The 14,741-nt window shown below is 42.7% G+C and overlaps 1 protein-coding gene across 1 annotated transcript in view; it reads right to left on the minus strand.

The window, feature by feature from the left end:
- LOC124012992 (nuclear factor of activated T-cells, cytoplasmic 1-like) overlaps positions 1 to 14,741 on the minus strand; it is a 77,942-nt gene that overhangs the window by 7,083 nt on the left and 56,118 nt on the right. Inside the window, exons 8-9 of the mRNA XM_046327095.1 lie at positions 12,235 to 12,367; positions 9,039 to 9,644 (exon numbers count right to left, since the gene is read on the minus strand). Of these exons, the coding sequence (XP_046183051.1) occupies positions 9,039 to 9,644; positions 12,235 to 12,367 (739 nt within the window). The remainder of the gene's footprint in view (positions 1 to 9,038; positions 9,645 to 12,234; positions 12,368 to 14,741) is intronic.

The following is a 14,741-nucleotide window of genomic DNA, read 5'->3' on the forward strand; positions in this document are numbered from 1 at the left end:
TTATGTCCAAATAGCTTATTTTGTTAGGGCGTTTGGTAAACAAATCCAAAAGCGCGTTCAGGTCCAGTCGGACAAAAAGTTATATTACAGGTCGAAGAAACTTGTCAAAGTATAAAATCAATCTTTAGGATGTTTTTATCATCAATGTTCAATAATGTTCCAACCGGAGAATTCCATTGTCTGTAGAAAAGCAATGGAACGAGAGATACCTCTCATGTGAAATGCGCGTGACTGAGAACGAGGCTGCTGGCAGACCCCTTAGTCAAACAGCTCCCATCCGGCCCCCCTTCACAGGAGAAGCCTGAAACAACGTTCTACAGATGGTTGAAATCTAGTGGAAGCCTTAGGAAGTGCAAAATAACCCATATCCCACTGAATTCGATAGATGCTGAGTTCAAAAACTACAAACCTCAGATTTCCCACTTCCTGTTTGGATTTCTTCTCAGGGTTTTACCTGCCATATGAGTTCTGTTATACTCACAGACATCATTCAAACCGTTTTAGAAACTTCAGAGTGTTTTCTATCCAATACTAATAATACTAGGCATATATTAGCATCTGGGACTGAGTAGGAGGCAGTTTACTCTGGGCACTCTATTCATCCAAACGTGAAAATGCTGCCCCCTATCCCAAAGAAGATAAATAAACATTATTTTATTATTTTCCTATTATTTTTTAAATATTATTTTCCTATGATGATAGGATAAAGGGTCAATAGTACAAGGCATTTCTTTTCATTGACACAGACACCTGATTGAGGAGCTTGGAGGAAAATTCCTTCCTTTTTTATATTCAGAGGATATATCATTTAATAGTACTGAATGAACCAGCACCACTATCATTTAACAGCCTCTGTCTGAATCCCAAATGGCACCATAATCCCTAAATAGTGCACTACTTTTAACCAGAGCGCTATGGGCCCTGGTCAAAAGTAGTGCACTATATAGAGAATAAGGTGGTATTTGGGACTCTAACCACCCCGGCAGCAGCTCCTCCTGGACTCAGATCTAGCCACAGGCCAAGGTTGTGTCTCTCAGCTCCACCAGATAGCAGCCAGATAGGGGAACACCCCTAGAGCCTGGTGGTGGAAGCCAACCCACGAGTCTACAGAGGAATTCCATTTGACCGGACACTGGCACTGCACCATTAGCTCGCTCCCATTACAGCCAGGAGCTGGGGCCTGGAATTGTGAAATTCCCTCCCAAAACATTAGGTGGTGCTTTTTCATCTATTGTGGTGCGGTACAGCTCTTCCCTGTGTGGACCAGCCCAGACACAGCCACTTCCTCTCAGCCTTCTCCCTTACTTCCCTGCACAATAAGAGTGACAGGGTGTTCCGAGCAGCGCTTGGCTGGTCCCGGAGGTGTTTACATGGTAGAGAGAAGTCTATGTGGTCCAAACAATTTGCAGGTCAAACTAATTTGACATGATCACAACCGGTGGTGTAAATGTACAGAGGACAGAGGTGAATGTGAGAAACCGATAAATGTGAGCAACAAATAAACTAAACGAAAGAGGCATTCCATAACATGTTCAGGGATTTCGAAGACAAATCACTTGAATTTTGATAGTAGGGAAGCTCTTTTCTTATGGCTACAGAGTACAGTACAAACATCCCTGAATCTGAGCCGTCAAGTTGTCTAGACATAAAGTTAATGTTTGGCCAGCTGATTGACTGCTATTAATAAAGAAATAGGAAAGCGATCTGTGTTGGCTAAATGACGGAGTAGAGCTCTCATACGTGTGTGTCATAGAAACACACAGACACACACTATTATGTGTCTTTGAGGACAGGCGTGTATTTCAATGTGATATAACTTCATGAGGAACTTGGCAAGAGCAGATACTTGTTAGTGGAATTATGGCATTTTTATTCAGGTACATTAAATCACCTCTTGATCTGCCATAATAGTGGATCTAGAAAAAAATGGCTATTCAGTTTCCAACAGTTCACTTCTGTGCTTTAAAATTTTATCTTTGTAATACATCACCAGCAGACGATTTCCAAACCCATCTTTCAGAAATTAGCAAAGCAATGTGCTAGGAAAGCATGCTAGCCATCTTTCAGATATTAGCAAAGCAGGTGCTAGGAGAGCAGGCTAGCCATCTTTCAGATATTAGCATGTGCTAGGAGAGCAGGCTAGCCATCTTTCAGATATTAGCAAAGCATGTGCTAGGAGAGCAGGCTAGCCATCTTTCAGATATTAGCAAACACATGTGCTAGGAAAGCAGGCTAGCCATCTTTCAGATATTAGCAAAGCATGTGCTAGGAGAGCAGGCTAGCCATCTTTCAAGGGAGACCTTGGAGTATTCCCATTCAGTCATATGGAAGATCTGTGCTTCTGTGGGGATAATGTACCATACTAGGCCTCAGCTTGAATTTGATTGAAATCTTTAACAACTCTATTTAGGTTCATTGCAAGTCAAATTTACATCATGACATTTGCTAATGCATACACAAGGTGCATAGTTTAATTTCAACATGATCTTCAGAGCCCCACACTACTTATTAGTCTTTGTCAGCAGCAAGGTGTATAACTTGGCCTTTCAAAAAGAATAGCCATTAACCACAAAGTGAAGAAATAACCACATCCCCACCTCAATCCCCACCCTTTGACTTTATTCTCCCCAACCCCTGCCACGTGTGTTCTTCCCAGAACTCAGTCCACTGGCCCGGCGTCAGTCGTCTATTTGATCTGGCATCAACCTTCTCTGCAGCTGGAGGTTATGGGATATCCTTTTCCAAACTCAAACAACCAGGGACGAGTTGTGCTCCAACGTCTCCATACATACAGTACATACATCAAGTCATGATGTCAGACATCAATCTGAGACATTAATACATTAATACATCAGACACACCATATCATCACCTTCCCATTTAATGACCAACATGGTGGATGGATTACGGAGGTTGAATAGATTTCCAGAAATATGCCACATATGGTTCAATAGGTTCCAGATATCTGCTGAATATAGAAAATACACATCTGTAAAAACATTGTATTTTAAACAGATTGACAGCAGTTTACATGAATCTAAATCTGGGATTGATTATTGAATGTAAGTGTTGAGTTTAACACCAACTATGTTGGTGGTAGATCCTACAGCGCTGTAACAAGAACAATGTCCCCCTTTCTGAATCAGTGCTGTTCATTTTGACTCTGCAAAAGCAAGCTGACCCACTGACTACAAGCAGAAAACACTATGGCTTACCCCCACCAAGCCCACACCGTTGTCTGTTTACGTCTGTTGCCCTGGACTACATTTCATTCTGTTGCCACATTTCATGTGAGGGGTCTAATTGAAAAAATCTAACCGTTGATCTGTGTATGTTTACGGATGATTCAGGCTCCCCGCCCTCAACAAAACATTAAAAATAGCATCCCGTATGAAAGTGACAGTAGCATGTGGAACTGGTTACTATGACGATGTTCAATACAGAGTCTTGCAATCGAGACATACTGAAAAAATCTGTGTTGTTCAAAGCAAACAACCCAGATGGGAATTTCTTGTGTGAATGGCAAGGACCGCTACTGAAGGAACGGTGGAAAACAATTGACTGAACAGCTAGAGAAACAAAGTCAGTCACACCATTCACAAAACAATTAGCAGAACAGTGCTGTTAGCCTCATTAAGGGTTCCAGAGCATCAACAACCGTGCCAATAACGAGTGTTTCTGTCAACACAATACTACAGGACAACCGGTCCACTAACATGCTAACTACCACCTTTAAAACCTTTTAATATTCACAGAAAAAGACAAGCCCTGAAACAGTGAGGAAGGTTGGTGGACATGCACGCATGTACACACACATCCTCCAGAAGATGGCCACATGGCTGGGCCAGGCCACAAGATGTTCTTGGCCCGTGCCGGCTGGGGCTCCTGCTGTATTACTGTTAGTCAGTTCCAGAGTGCAGTCGGTTAGTTCAGCATGCCACCCTGTATTACGCCAATGAAAACACTTATCCAACCAGGTATTTTATACATGCAAATTGCCTGAACAATGGAGAAATACTGAAATATGCGAAGGGCTTAAAAATATATATATATATATGAAAAAGGAGGGCAAGTGAGAGAGAGAGCAAAAATGTTACCGTGCGGATAACATTCCATGTCAATATCTGGAAATGCAGCATTGACTGGCTACTTCTCTGTGAACAGTATAAAACCAGTTGGTATTCAATATTGGATCATGGTAATCCAAAAGCCACATCATATCTCCTAACCAAAACTGCAAAAGTGGTTTTGTTTCCTTCCTTAGGTTGAGAATATTTACCAAAATGTTGAGGGAATCACAATCTCAAGCTATAGCCTTAACCTCCCTCCACCTCCTCTCCCTCGGGTCTCTCTCCTCTACTACCCCTGGCTCTCAGCTGTGACTTTACAGTAACAGTACACTATGTGCCCTGGTCCTCTACTCCTCCACTGCCTCAGGACACAGTGGCAGCAGGCTCAGGCAGCATCCAGAAGGCACAAGCTCCAGTCAGTAGCTTTTATAGCCACGTGGCCTAGTCAGAGTTTCCATGAAGAAAGAGGTTTGGAGCCTCCTACAGGAGAATCTGAGAAATGGTAGACAGACAGGGGGGATCCTGAGACTGTAGGTTAAAAGATAGCACGGTGAGGGAGATACTGGGATGATGGAAGACAGGGATACCTTTTGGTGGTGTGGTAGGACAGTTATTAAGCATGGGGCTCAAAACATTAGAGGTCTGTTGTATACAGCTTTGTTTTACACTATAATTGAATGTATGGACATTCCATTAGGATATTCACATCGGGCGACATGGTGGCCAAGTGATTAGAGCGTTGGACTAGTAACTGAAAGGTACTGACAAGGTTCAAATCTGTCCTTCTGCCCCTGAACAAGGAAGTTAACCCACTGTTCCTAGGCCGTCATTGTAAATAAGAATTTGTGACTTGCCTAGTTAAATTAAAATATATATACACTGTCTCACACCATTTTAAACCTGTCCACATTACTGTAATTATACCTCTCCTGGTCCAAATCCACATGTAACCGTGCCAAAACTCCTGTCCACACTAATGTAATTATACCTCTCCTGGTCCAAATCAACATGTAACCGTGCCAAAACTCCTGTCCACATCAATGTAATGATACCTCTCCTGGTCCAAATCCACCAAAACTCCTGTCCACATTACTGTAATTATACCTCTCCTTTTCCAAATCCACATGTAACCTTGCCAAAACTCCTGTCCACATTACTGTGATTATTCCTCTCCTGGTTCAAATCCACATGTAACCGTGCTAAAACTCCTGTCCACATTACTGTAATTATACGTCTCCTGGTCCAAATCCACATGTAACCTTGCCAAAACTCCTGTCCACATTACTGTAATTATACCTCTCCTGGTCCAAATCCACATGTAACCGTGCCAAAACTCCTGTCCACATTACTGTAATTATACCTCTCCTGGTCCAAATCCATAAGTAACCGTGCCAAAACTCTGGTCAACATTACTGTAATTATACCTCTCCTGGTCCAAATCCACATGTAACTGTGCCAAAACTCCTGTCCACATTACTGTAATTATACCTCTCCTGGTCCAAATCCACATGTAACCTTGCCAAAACTCCTGTCCACATTACTGTAATTATACCTCTCCTGGTCCAAATCCACATGTAACCGTGCCAAAACTCATGTCCACATTACTGTAATTATACCTCTCCTGGTCCAAATCAACATGTAAAGGTGCCAAAACTCCTGTCCATAGTACTGTAATTATACCTCTCCTGGTCCAAATACACATGTAAACGTGCCAAAACTCCTGTCCACATTACTGTAATTATACCTCTCTTGGTCCAAATCCACAAGTAACCATGCCAAAACTCCTGTCCACATTACTGTAATTATACCTCTCCTGGTTCAAATCGACATGTAACCGTGCCAAAACTCCTGTCCACATTACTGTAATTATACCTCTCCTGGTCCAAATCCACATGTAACCTTGCCAAAACTCCTGTCCACATTACTGTAATTATACCTCTCCTGGTTCAAATCGACATGTAACCGTGCCAAAACTCCTGTCCACATTACTGTAATTATACCTCTCCTGGTCCAAATCCACATGTAACCGTGCCAAAACTCATGTCCACATTACTGTAATTATACCTCTCCTGGTCCAAATCAACATGTAAAGGTGCCAAAACTCCTGTCCATAGTACTGTAATTATACCTCTCCTGGTCCAAATACACATGTAAACGTGCCAAAACTCCTGTCCACATTACTGTAATTATACCTCTCTTGGTCCAAATCCACAAGTAACCATGCCAAAACTCCTGTCCACATTACTTTAATTATACCTCTACTGGTTCAAATCGACATGTAACCGTGCCAAAACTCCTGTCCACATTACTGTAATTATACCTCTCCTGGTCCCAATCCACATGTAACCGTGCCAAAACTCATGTCCACATTACTGTAATTATACCTCTCCTGGTCCAAATCAACATGTAAAGGTGCCAAAACTCCTGTCCATAGTACTGTAATTATACCTCTCCTGGTCCAAATACACATGTAAACGTGCCAAAACTCCTGTCCACATTACTGTAATTATACCTCTCTTGGTCCAAATCCACAAGTAACCATGCCAAAACTCCTGTCCACATTACTGTAATTATACCTCTCCTGGTTCAAATCGACATGTAACCGTGCCAAAACTCCTGTCCACATTACTGTAATTATACCTCTCCTGGTCCAAATCCACATGTAACCTTGCCAAAACTCCTGTCCACATTACTGTAATTATACCTCTCCTGGTTCAAATCGACATGTAAACGTGCCAAAACTCCTGTCCACATTACTGTAATTATACCTCTCCTGGTCCAAATCCACATGTAACCGTGCCAAAACTCATGTCCACATTACTGTAATTATACCTCTCCTGGTCCAAATCAACATGTAAAGGTGCCAAAACTCCTGTCCATAGTACTGTAATTATACCTCTCCTGGTCCAAATACACATGTAAACGTGCCAAAACTCCTGTCCACATTACTGTAATTATACCTCTCTTGGTCCAAATCCACAAGTAACCATGCCAAAACTCCTGTCCACATTACTGTAATTATACCTCTCCTGGTTCAAATCGACATGTAACCGTGCCAAAACTCCTGTCCACATTACTGTAATTATACCTCTCCTGGTCCAAATCCACATGTAACCTTGCCAAAACTCCTGTCCACATTACTGAAATTATACCTCTCCTGGTTCAAATCGACATGTAACCATGCCAAAACTCCTGTCCACATTACTGTAATTATACCTCTCCTGGTCCAAATCCACATGTAACCTTGCCAAAACTCCTGTCCACATTACTGTAATTATACCTCTCCTGGTCCAAATCCACATGTAACCTTGCCAAAACTCCTGTCCACATTACTGTAATTATACCTCTCCTGGTCCAAATCCACATGTAACCGTGCCAAAACTCATGTCCACATTACTGTAATTATACCTCTCCTGGTCCAAATACACATGTAAACGTGCCAAAACTCCTGTCCACATTACTGTAATTATACCTCTCTTGGTCCAAATCCACAAGTAACCATGCCAAAACTCCTGTCCACATTACTGTAATTATACCTCTCCTGGTTCAAATCGACATGTAACCGTACCAAAACTCCTGTCCACATTACTGTAATTATACCACTCCTGGTCCAAATCCACATGTAACCTTGCCAAAACTCCTGTCCACATTACTGTAATTATACCTCTCCTGGTTCAAATCGACATGTAACCGTGCCAAAACTCCTGTCCACATTACTGTAATTATACCTCTCCTGGTCCAAATCCACATGTAACCTTGCCAAAACTCCTGTCCACATTACTGTAAACGTGCCAAATCGACATGTAAACGTGCCAAAACTCCTGTCCACATTACTGTAATTATACCTCTCCTGGTCCAAATCCACATGTAACCTTGCCAAAACTCCTGTCCACATTACTGTAATTATACCTCTCCTAGTCCAAATCTACATGTAACCGTGCCAAAACTCCTGTCCACATTGCTGTAATTATACCACTCCTGGTCCAAATCTACCATTGTTCACTAAGTGTACAAGAGAAGCACAACTCTTGATAAATGTGGTTGGTGATAACTTGATTATTAGAGGAGTGATGTAAATAACCTACTACAACATAAGCTCTGCTGCTTGATTTCCCCAGACAGACAGAGCAGCCTAACAGAACTTCAGTCAGTGTGTTATTTAACCAGACTGTTAGCAGGAAGGGGGCAATTAGAATGGTTGGAGCGTAGCTCCAGCATAACAACCAATCCACCAGGGCTAGGAAGGCCCAGCCCAACCCAGCCAGACATTTGAGCTCAGTTCAGTTCAGCTGGGGTCTGGTGCAGATCACATCAAAGAGCTCTACTTTTACTGCTGCTGATAGCTGCTGGTTAGCGACTATCCCAGCTCCAGGTCTGAAGGATGGTTTCCTCCCAGTGATTGATATGGGGCCAGGCAGCACTGTTGTCTAGCTAACCCCAGGGAAGATCATTTATCCCATTTATTGCAAATCAGCACACAGCCCAGAACCCTTAGTGGTTGTGAATTCTGGAATCGCAGACCAGTGAGATCATAAAACTGGGTTTCTAAAATTCCCCAGCTTGCACTCTGCTTGGGAAGAATAAAAGAGGTAGAGGAGAGTTGTTTATTTTATCAGTGGACTTTTAAAATGCCTGGCCATTATTCAGTGGCTTCAAAGTATGATATTTCAACCATAGACCTACCAGGGTTCTATGATTTAACTGTAAGTCCCTGTTCTAGTCGCCTGATAGCAGTGGGAGGACAAGGACCAGAGGGTGTTAATCATAAAAGCCTTACTCACCAAGTTCATGAGAAGGCAATTACTGTAAATAGTGACCGATAGTAGCATAGTATTACATCAAGTGTGCATTTACATAGCTTCTAAGCAGCTGGTTATACAAAAAATGATTTACTGTATGATTCAATGGCGGCTTTAATTATCACAGTGCATTAGGATAATGTGGAGAGGTGTATGATTAATAACGCACCATCATCTAGGTACATCTGGTCCAGTTCCTCTGGCTCCTGTTTGATGTTAATGGCCAGCGTGGGGCTCGACGAGCGGCTGCCTCTCTCTGGCACTTTGGAGAACTGGGTCACTGGGCTGGAGCTGCCACTGATGGGCTGGGGCGGCGTTAGGCAGTGGGTGGGGGAGAACGGGGCTTCCGGGCCGCTGGTGTCAGGGGTGGAGGGCTGTGAGCCTGGTGAGGATGAGGCACTACTGGGTGGGTAGAGGACAGATTGCGGCTGGTAGCATCCAGAACTCTCCTGGATGATGGAGACATGTGGGATCGGAGACTGGGATGGGCCTGCTGACAGGCACTTGGAGAAGGGCGTGGTGGGTGACAGGTCATGCAGTTTGGGACTGGTGCTGGGGGAGGATGAGGAGGATAGTGAGGAAGGCTTCCTTCCCAGTCTCCGTTGGCAGGTGGAGTAGGTGCCTCCCACACATGGCCGGAGTTCTGTGGGTATAATGGAGGTCATGACCTGTGGGGTGTAGTAGGGCTTGGGGCGAAGCGCCAGGCCAGGGCCACGCTGGGGACACACCTGAGGGGGGTCGTAGTCATCATTCGGCTCCATTTTTATAATTGGAACTGAAAGAAGGAGAAAAAGGAGAGGAAAGGGAGGAAAATGAATAAACATACAGTTCAATCTCCTGTCGAGGGTGAGTGAGTGAGTGAGTGAGTGAGTGAGTGAGTGAGTGAGTGAGTGAGTGAGTGAGTGAGTGAGTGAGTGAGTGATTGAGTGAGTGAGAAAGTGTCAGTGCATGAGTGAGAGAGTGAGTGAGTGAGTGAGTGAGTGAGTGAGTGAGTGAGTGAGTGAGTGAGTGAGTGAGTGAGTGAGTGAGTGAGTGAGTGAGAAAGTGTCAGTGCATGAGTGAGTGAATAAGTGAGTGTCAGTGAATAAGTGAGTGAGTGTGTGAGTGAATAAGTGAGAGTGAGTGAGTGTGAGTGAGTGAATAAGTGAGTCAGTGAGTGGGTTTGTGGCTAGGATACCCACAGCCAAACAAACACTCATCAATGAGACTCTGTGTCTTTTCCACCCTGCTGAAAATATTCAAAAATGAAAAAAGGTGAGTGAGTGAGTGAGTGAGTGAGTGAGTGAGTGAGTGAGTGAGTGAGTGAGTGAGTGAGTGAGTGAGTGAGTGAGTGAGTGAGTGAGTGAGCGAGTGAGTGAGTGAGCAAGTGTGTGAGTGAGTGTGAAGTGGCAGTAAATAGGTGATTGAGTGAGTGTGTGAGTGAGTGAGTGTGTGAGTGAGTGTGTGAATAAGTGAGTGAGTGAGTGAGTGAGTGAGTGAGTGAGTGAGTGAGTGAGTGAGTGAGTGAGTGAGTGGGTTTGTGGCTAGGATACCCACAGCCAAACAAACACTCTCATCAATGAGACTCTGTGTCTTTTCCACCCTGCTGAAAATATTCAAAAATGAAAAAAGGGAGACAAAAGGGATGAATCATCACCACAAGAGACTTCCAGCTGGTTTTACAATAAAAATGCCTATTTTCTTTGGAACATACCCCGGCAATAATATCCTATAAACGTGCATTATGAAATATGTTGCTGCTGCAGAAGTTTCATGCTGTACCCAAACATGAGATACATTACTGCTCTCTCAAAAAAACACACACAATAAACAGTTTTACCAAATATGCTATGTACTGCTCCTTCAAACCCCAATATTTCAAGACGTGGCTCAGTATTGAAACAAAATGGTGCCTGCAAAATGCTTTGAAGATTGCAATGATTATGCTTGTGGTGACCATGGTTGAGTTCAGAAGGGCCCTTTCTCCACCGTCTTGTTCTCAGTTCCCAGCCCTTGGCTACCAATACCAAATTCCTGTGTGGATCGTGTTGAACATTACATTTCAACAAGATCCACATGTGTTGAACATAACATCTCCTCCTGTATGATTCTCGGGTCAATCTCGTTAAATGGCTGATGCCGCAGTCCACTGACAACCGGCCGTTAGCACCGGTTTTGAACCTGAGATTTATCGAGATTTATCGTGCATCAAAAACTAAACTCGATTTGAACACCTAAAACGAGTGAAACCAATTTACATCCTGCAACACCCAGCCTTTCTGAGCTCGCTGTCAAGTGAACAAGGTGAAGTCTGATGAGAAGAGTCATAGCAAACCGCTTCTAATTTAGACCCAGTAGGAGGAAGTGTGTCTGCAAGCGACAGGATAGACTAATGCGCAGACACAACACACAGATGAGTAGGATGAGTGCAATGTTTGTGTTACCACAACATCTGAGAGCGTGCCTTAGCATCTCCGCAATAACAATCTGTGATGTTGCTTTACTGTAAGCTTACTGTTAGAAATGCCTGGGTAAGTGTACTATAACAGAAATGTTTGTACTTCTGCAGATTTGATTGATATATGCAAGTAAAAAAAAACAATAATAACAATAATTTCCTTCTCATTAGGTGTAGGCTTAATCCACATATTTTTTTGGAGGGATATCAAATCTCCTTTTACTGTAGGTTTAGCTGTCTGGACCTAATGTGTAGACTACTAGAGTGTGTGGCATGACACTGTCCAGACAGCTTGTTTAATGAAGAGACTTGAGTCTAACTCTTTAAGAGACACTGACCAGGCCCAGTGTCCCCTCTTTCCCCCCTCTCTGACTCTCACCAGAGGCTGAGGACAATGCTGCACTTTCAGAGGGGAAAGCAACTGAGGCACGTCAGCGCCCACATACAGGACTGGGACTGCAGTTGAATCAGAGCTTTGAACCACCCACTGGATACTAGCTTTCTCTGCAATTAGAAGTGTTTATTTTTTTAACATTTGATCTGGTGTGGCGTTTTTAATTTAGTCTGGCAACAGTTTGGCTATTCAAAAAACACTGTTCCGCTCCCTTTTTCCACTCTTGTGCAGTCCACTCCAAGTGTTCTTATAGCTGCAGGTATGGAAAATCATATATTTTATGGAGATCCATTTTTACAATGGGAATAACTGAAAAACCATCGCTTTGTTCTTCACTTGAAAAGCACCAACGATGGAATACAGAATGCTTGTGTTCTTTTCTTCAGATGTAAAAATTGTGCTCAAAGTGTTCTTATTGGTCTGGGATATGAAAGGACAAGGATAGACAAAAGAGGAGTAGGGGATAGGGTGCTGGGTAGAAAAAGAGAGAGAGAAAGAGAGAGTTGGAGACAGACAGAACGAAAGAGAGTTTACCATTGGCAGACATGTAGGTGAAGTGCTGGTACTGGCTCCTTTTCCTCTTGCCATTGCACACATAGAAGTTCACCTGAACAGGATTGGATATCCTCTGGTTCCGATAAGGAGGGATTTCAATGAGAAGAGATGTCTGCAATATAAAGTCAAAGGCAATGCCATCCATAGTGAGACGCAACCGAGTGCCTTCAGAAAGTATTCACACCCCTTGACTTTTTCCAAATGTTGTTGAGTTAAAGCCTGAATTTAAAATGGGATTACATTTAGATTGTTTGGTCACTGGTCTACACACAATACCCCATAATGTCAAAGTGGAATTATGTTTTTCATTTGTTTTAAACAAATTAATAAAAAATTCAAAGCTGAAATGTCTTGAGTCAATTAAGTAGTCAACCCTTTTGTTATGGCAAGCCTAAATAAGTTCAGGAGTAAAATGTGCTTAACAAGTCACATGATAGATTACATGGACACACTTTGTGTGCAATAATAGTATTTAACATGATTTGTGAATGACTACCTCATCTTTGTACCCAACACATACAATTATCTGTAAGGTCCCTCAGTCGAGCTGTGAATTTCAAATACATATTCAACCACAAAGTGTAGGGAGGTTTTCCAATGCCTCACAAAGAAGGGCATCTATTGGTACAGTGCTTGCGAAAGTATTCACCCCCTTGGAATTTTTCCTATTTTGTGACCTTACAACCTGGAATTAAAACACAACATGTCTACCACTTTGAAGATGCAAAATCTGTTTTATTGTGAAATTAACAAGAAATAAGACAAAGAAACAGAACTTGAACGTGCATAACTATTCACCCCCCCCCCCCCAAAGTTAATACTTTGTAGAGCCCCCTTCTGCAGAAAATACAGCTGCAAGTCTCTTGGGTATGTCTCTATGAGCTTGACACATCTAGCCACTGGGATTTTTGCCCATTCTTCAAGGCAAAACTGCTCCAGCTCCTTCAAGTTGCATGCGTTCCACTCGTGTACAGCAATCTTTAAGTCATACCATAGATTCTCAATTGGATTGAGGTCTTGGCTTTGACTAGGCCATTCTAAGACATTTAAATATCTCCCCTTAAACCACCCGAGTGTGGCTTTAGCATTATGTTTAGGGTCATTGTCCTGCGTGAAGGTGAACCTCCGTCCCAGTCTCAAATCTCTGGAAGACTGAAACAGGTTTCCCTCAAGAATTTCCCTGTATTTAGAGCCATCCATCATTCCTTCAATTCTGACCAATATCCCAGTCCCTGCCAATTAAAAACATCTCCACAGCATGATAATGCCACCACCATGCTTCAATGTGGGGATGCTGTTCTCGGGGTGATGATGAGAGGTGTTGGGTTTGCACCAGACATAGAGTTTTCCTGATGGCCAAAAAGCTCAATTTTAGTCTCATCTGACCAGAGTACCTTCTTCCATATCTTTGGGGAGTCTCCCCCCATGCCTTTCTGTGAAAACCAAACATGTTTCCTTATTTTTTTCTTTAAGCAATGGCTTTTTCTGGCCACTCTTCCGTAAAGCCCAGCTCTGTGGAGTGTACAGCTTAAAGTCCTATGCAAGATACTCCAATCTACGCTGTGGATCTTTGCAGCTCCTTCAGGGTTATCGTTGGTCTCTTTGTTGCCTCTCTGATAAATGCCCTCCTTGCCTGGTCTGTGAGTTTTGGTGGGCGGCCCTCTCTTGGCAGGTTTGTTGTGGTGCCATATTCTTTACATTTTTTTATTAAGGGATTTAATGGTGCTCCATGGGATGTTCAAAGTTTTGGATATTTTTTTATAACCCAACCCTGATCTGTACTTCTCCACAACTTTGTCCCTGACCTGTTTAGAGAGCTCCTTGGTCTTCATGGTGCCACTTGCTTGGTGGTGCCCCTTGCTTAGTGGTGTTGCAGAATCTGGGGCTGTTCAGAACTGGTCATGTGACAGATCATGTGACATTTCAGTAAACTCCACCTGTGTGCAATCTAACTAATTATGTCACTTCTGAAGGTAATTGGTTGCACCAGATCTTATTTTGGGGATTCATAGCAAAGGGGGTGAACCACTTTTAATTTTTTTTATTTTTTAAACAAGTTATTTTTTCATTTCACTTGACCAATTTGGACTATTTTGTGTATGTCCATTACATGAAATACAAATAAAAAGACATTTAAATGACATGTTGTAATGCAATAAAATAGGAAAAATGCCAAGAGGGATGAATACTTTTGCAAGGCACTGTGGATGGGTAAAAAATAAATAATCAGACATTGAATATCCCTTTGAGCATGGTGAAGTTATTAATTACACTTTGGATTCTGTATCAATACACAGAGTCACTACAAAGATACATGCATCTGGAATCAGTTGCCGGAGAGGAAGGAAACCACTCAGGGATTTGAGGCCAATGGTGACTTTAAAACAGTTACAGAGTGGCTGTGATGGGAGAAAACTGAGGATGGATCAACAACATTGTAGATACACCACAATAAAAAATATGAAATATTAAATAAAAATATTCCA

Source organism: Oncorhynchus gorbuscha, linkage group LG24, assembly GCF_021184085.1.
Source record: "Oncorhynchus gorbuscha isolate QuinsamMale2020 ecotype Even-year linkage group LG24, OgorEven_v1.0, whole genome shotgun sequence".
Lineage (NCBI taxonomy): Eukaryota > Metazoa > Chordata > Actinopteri > Salmoniformes > Salmonidae > Oncorhynchus > Oncorhynchus gorbuscha.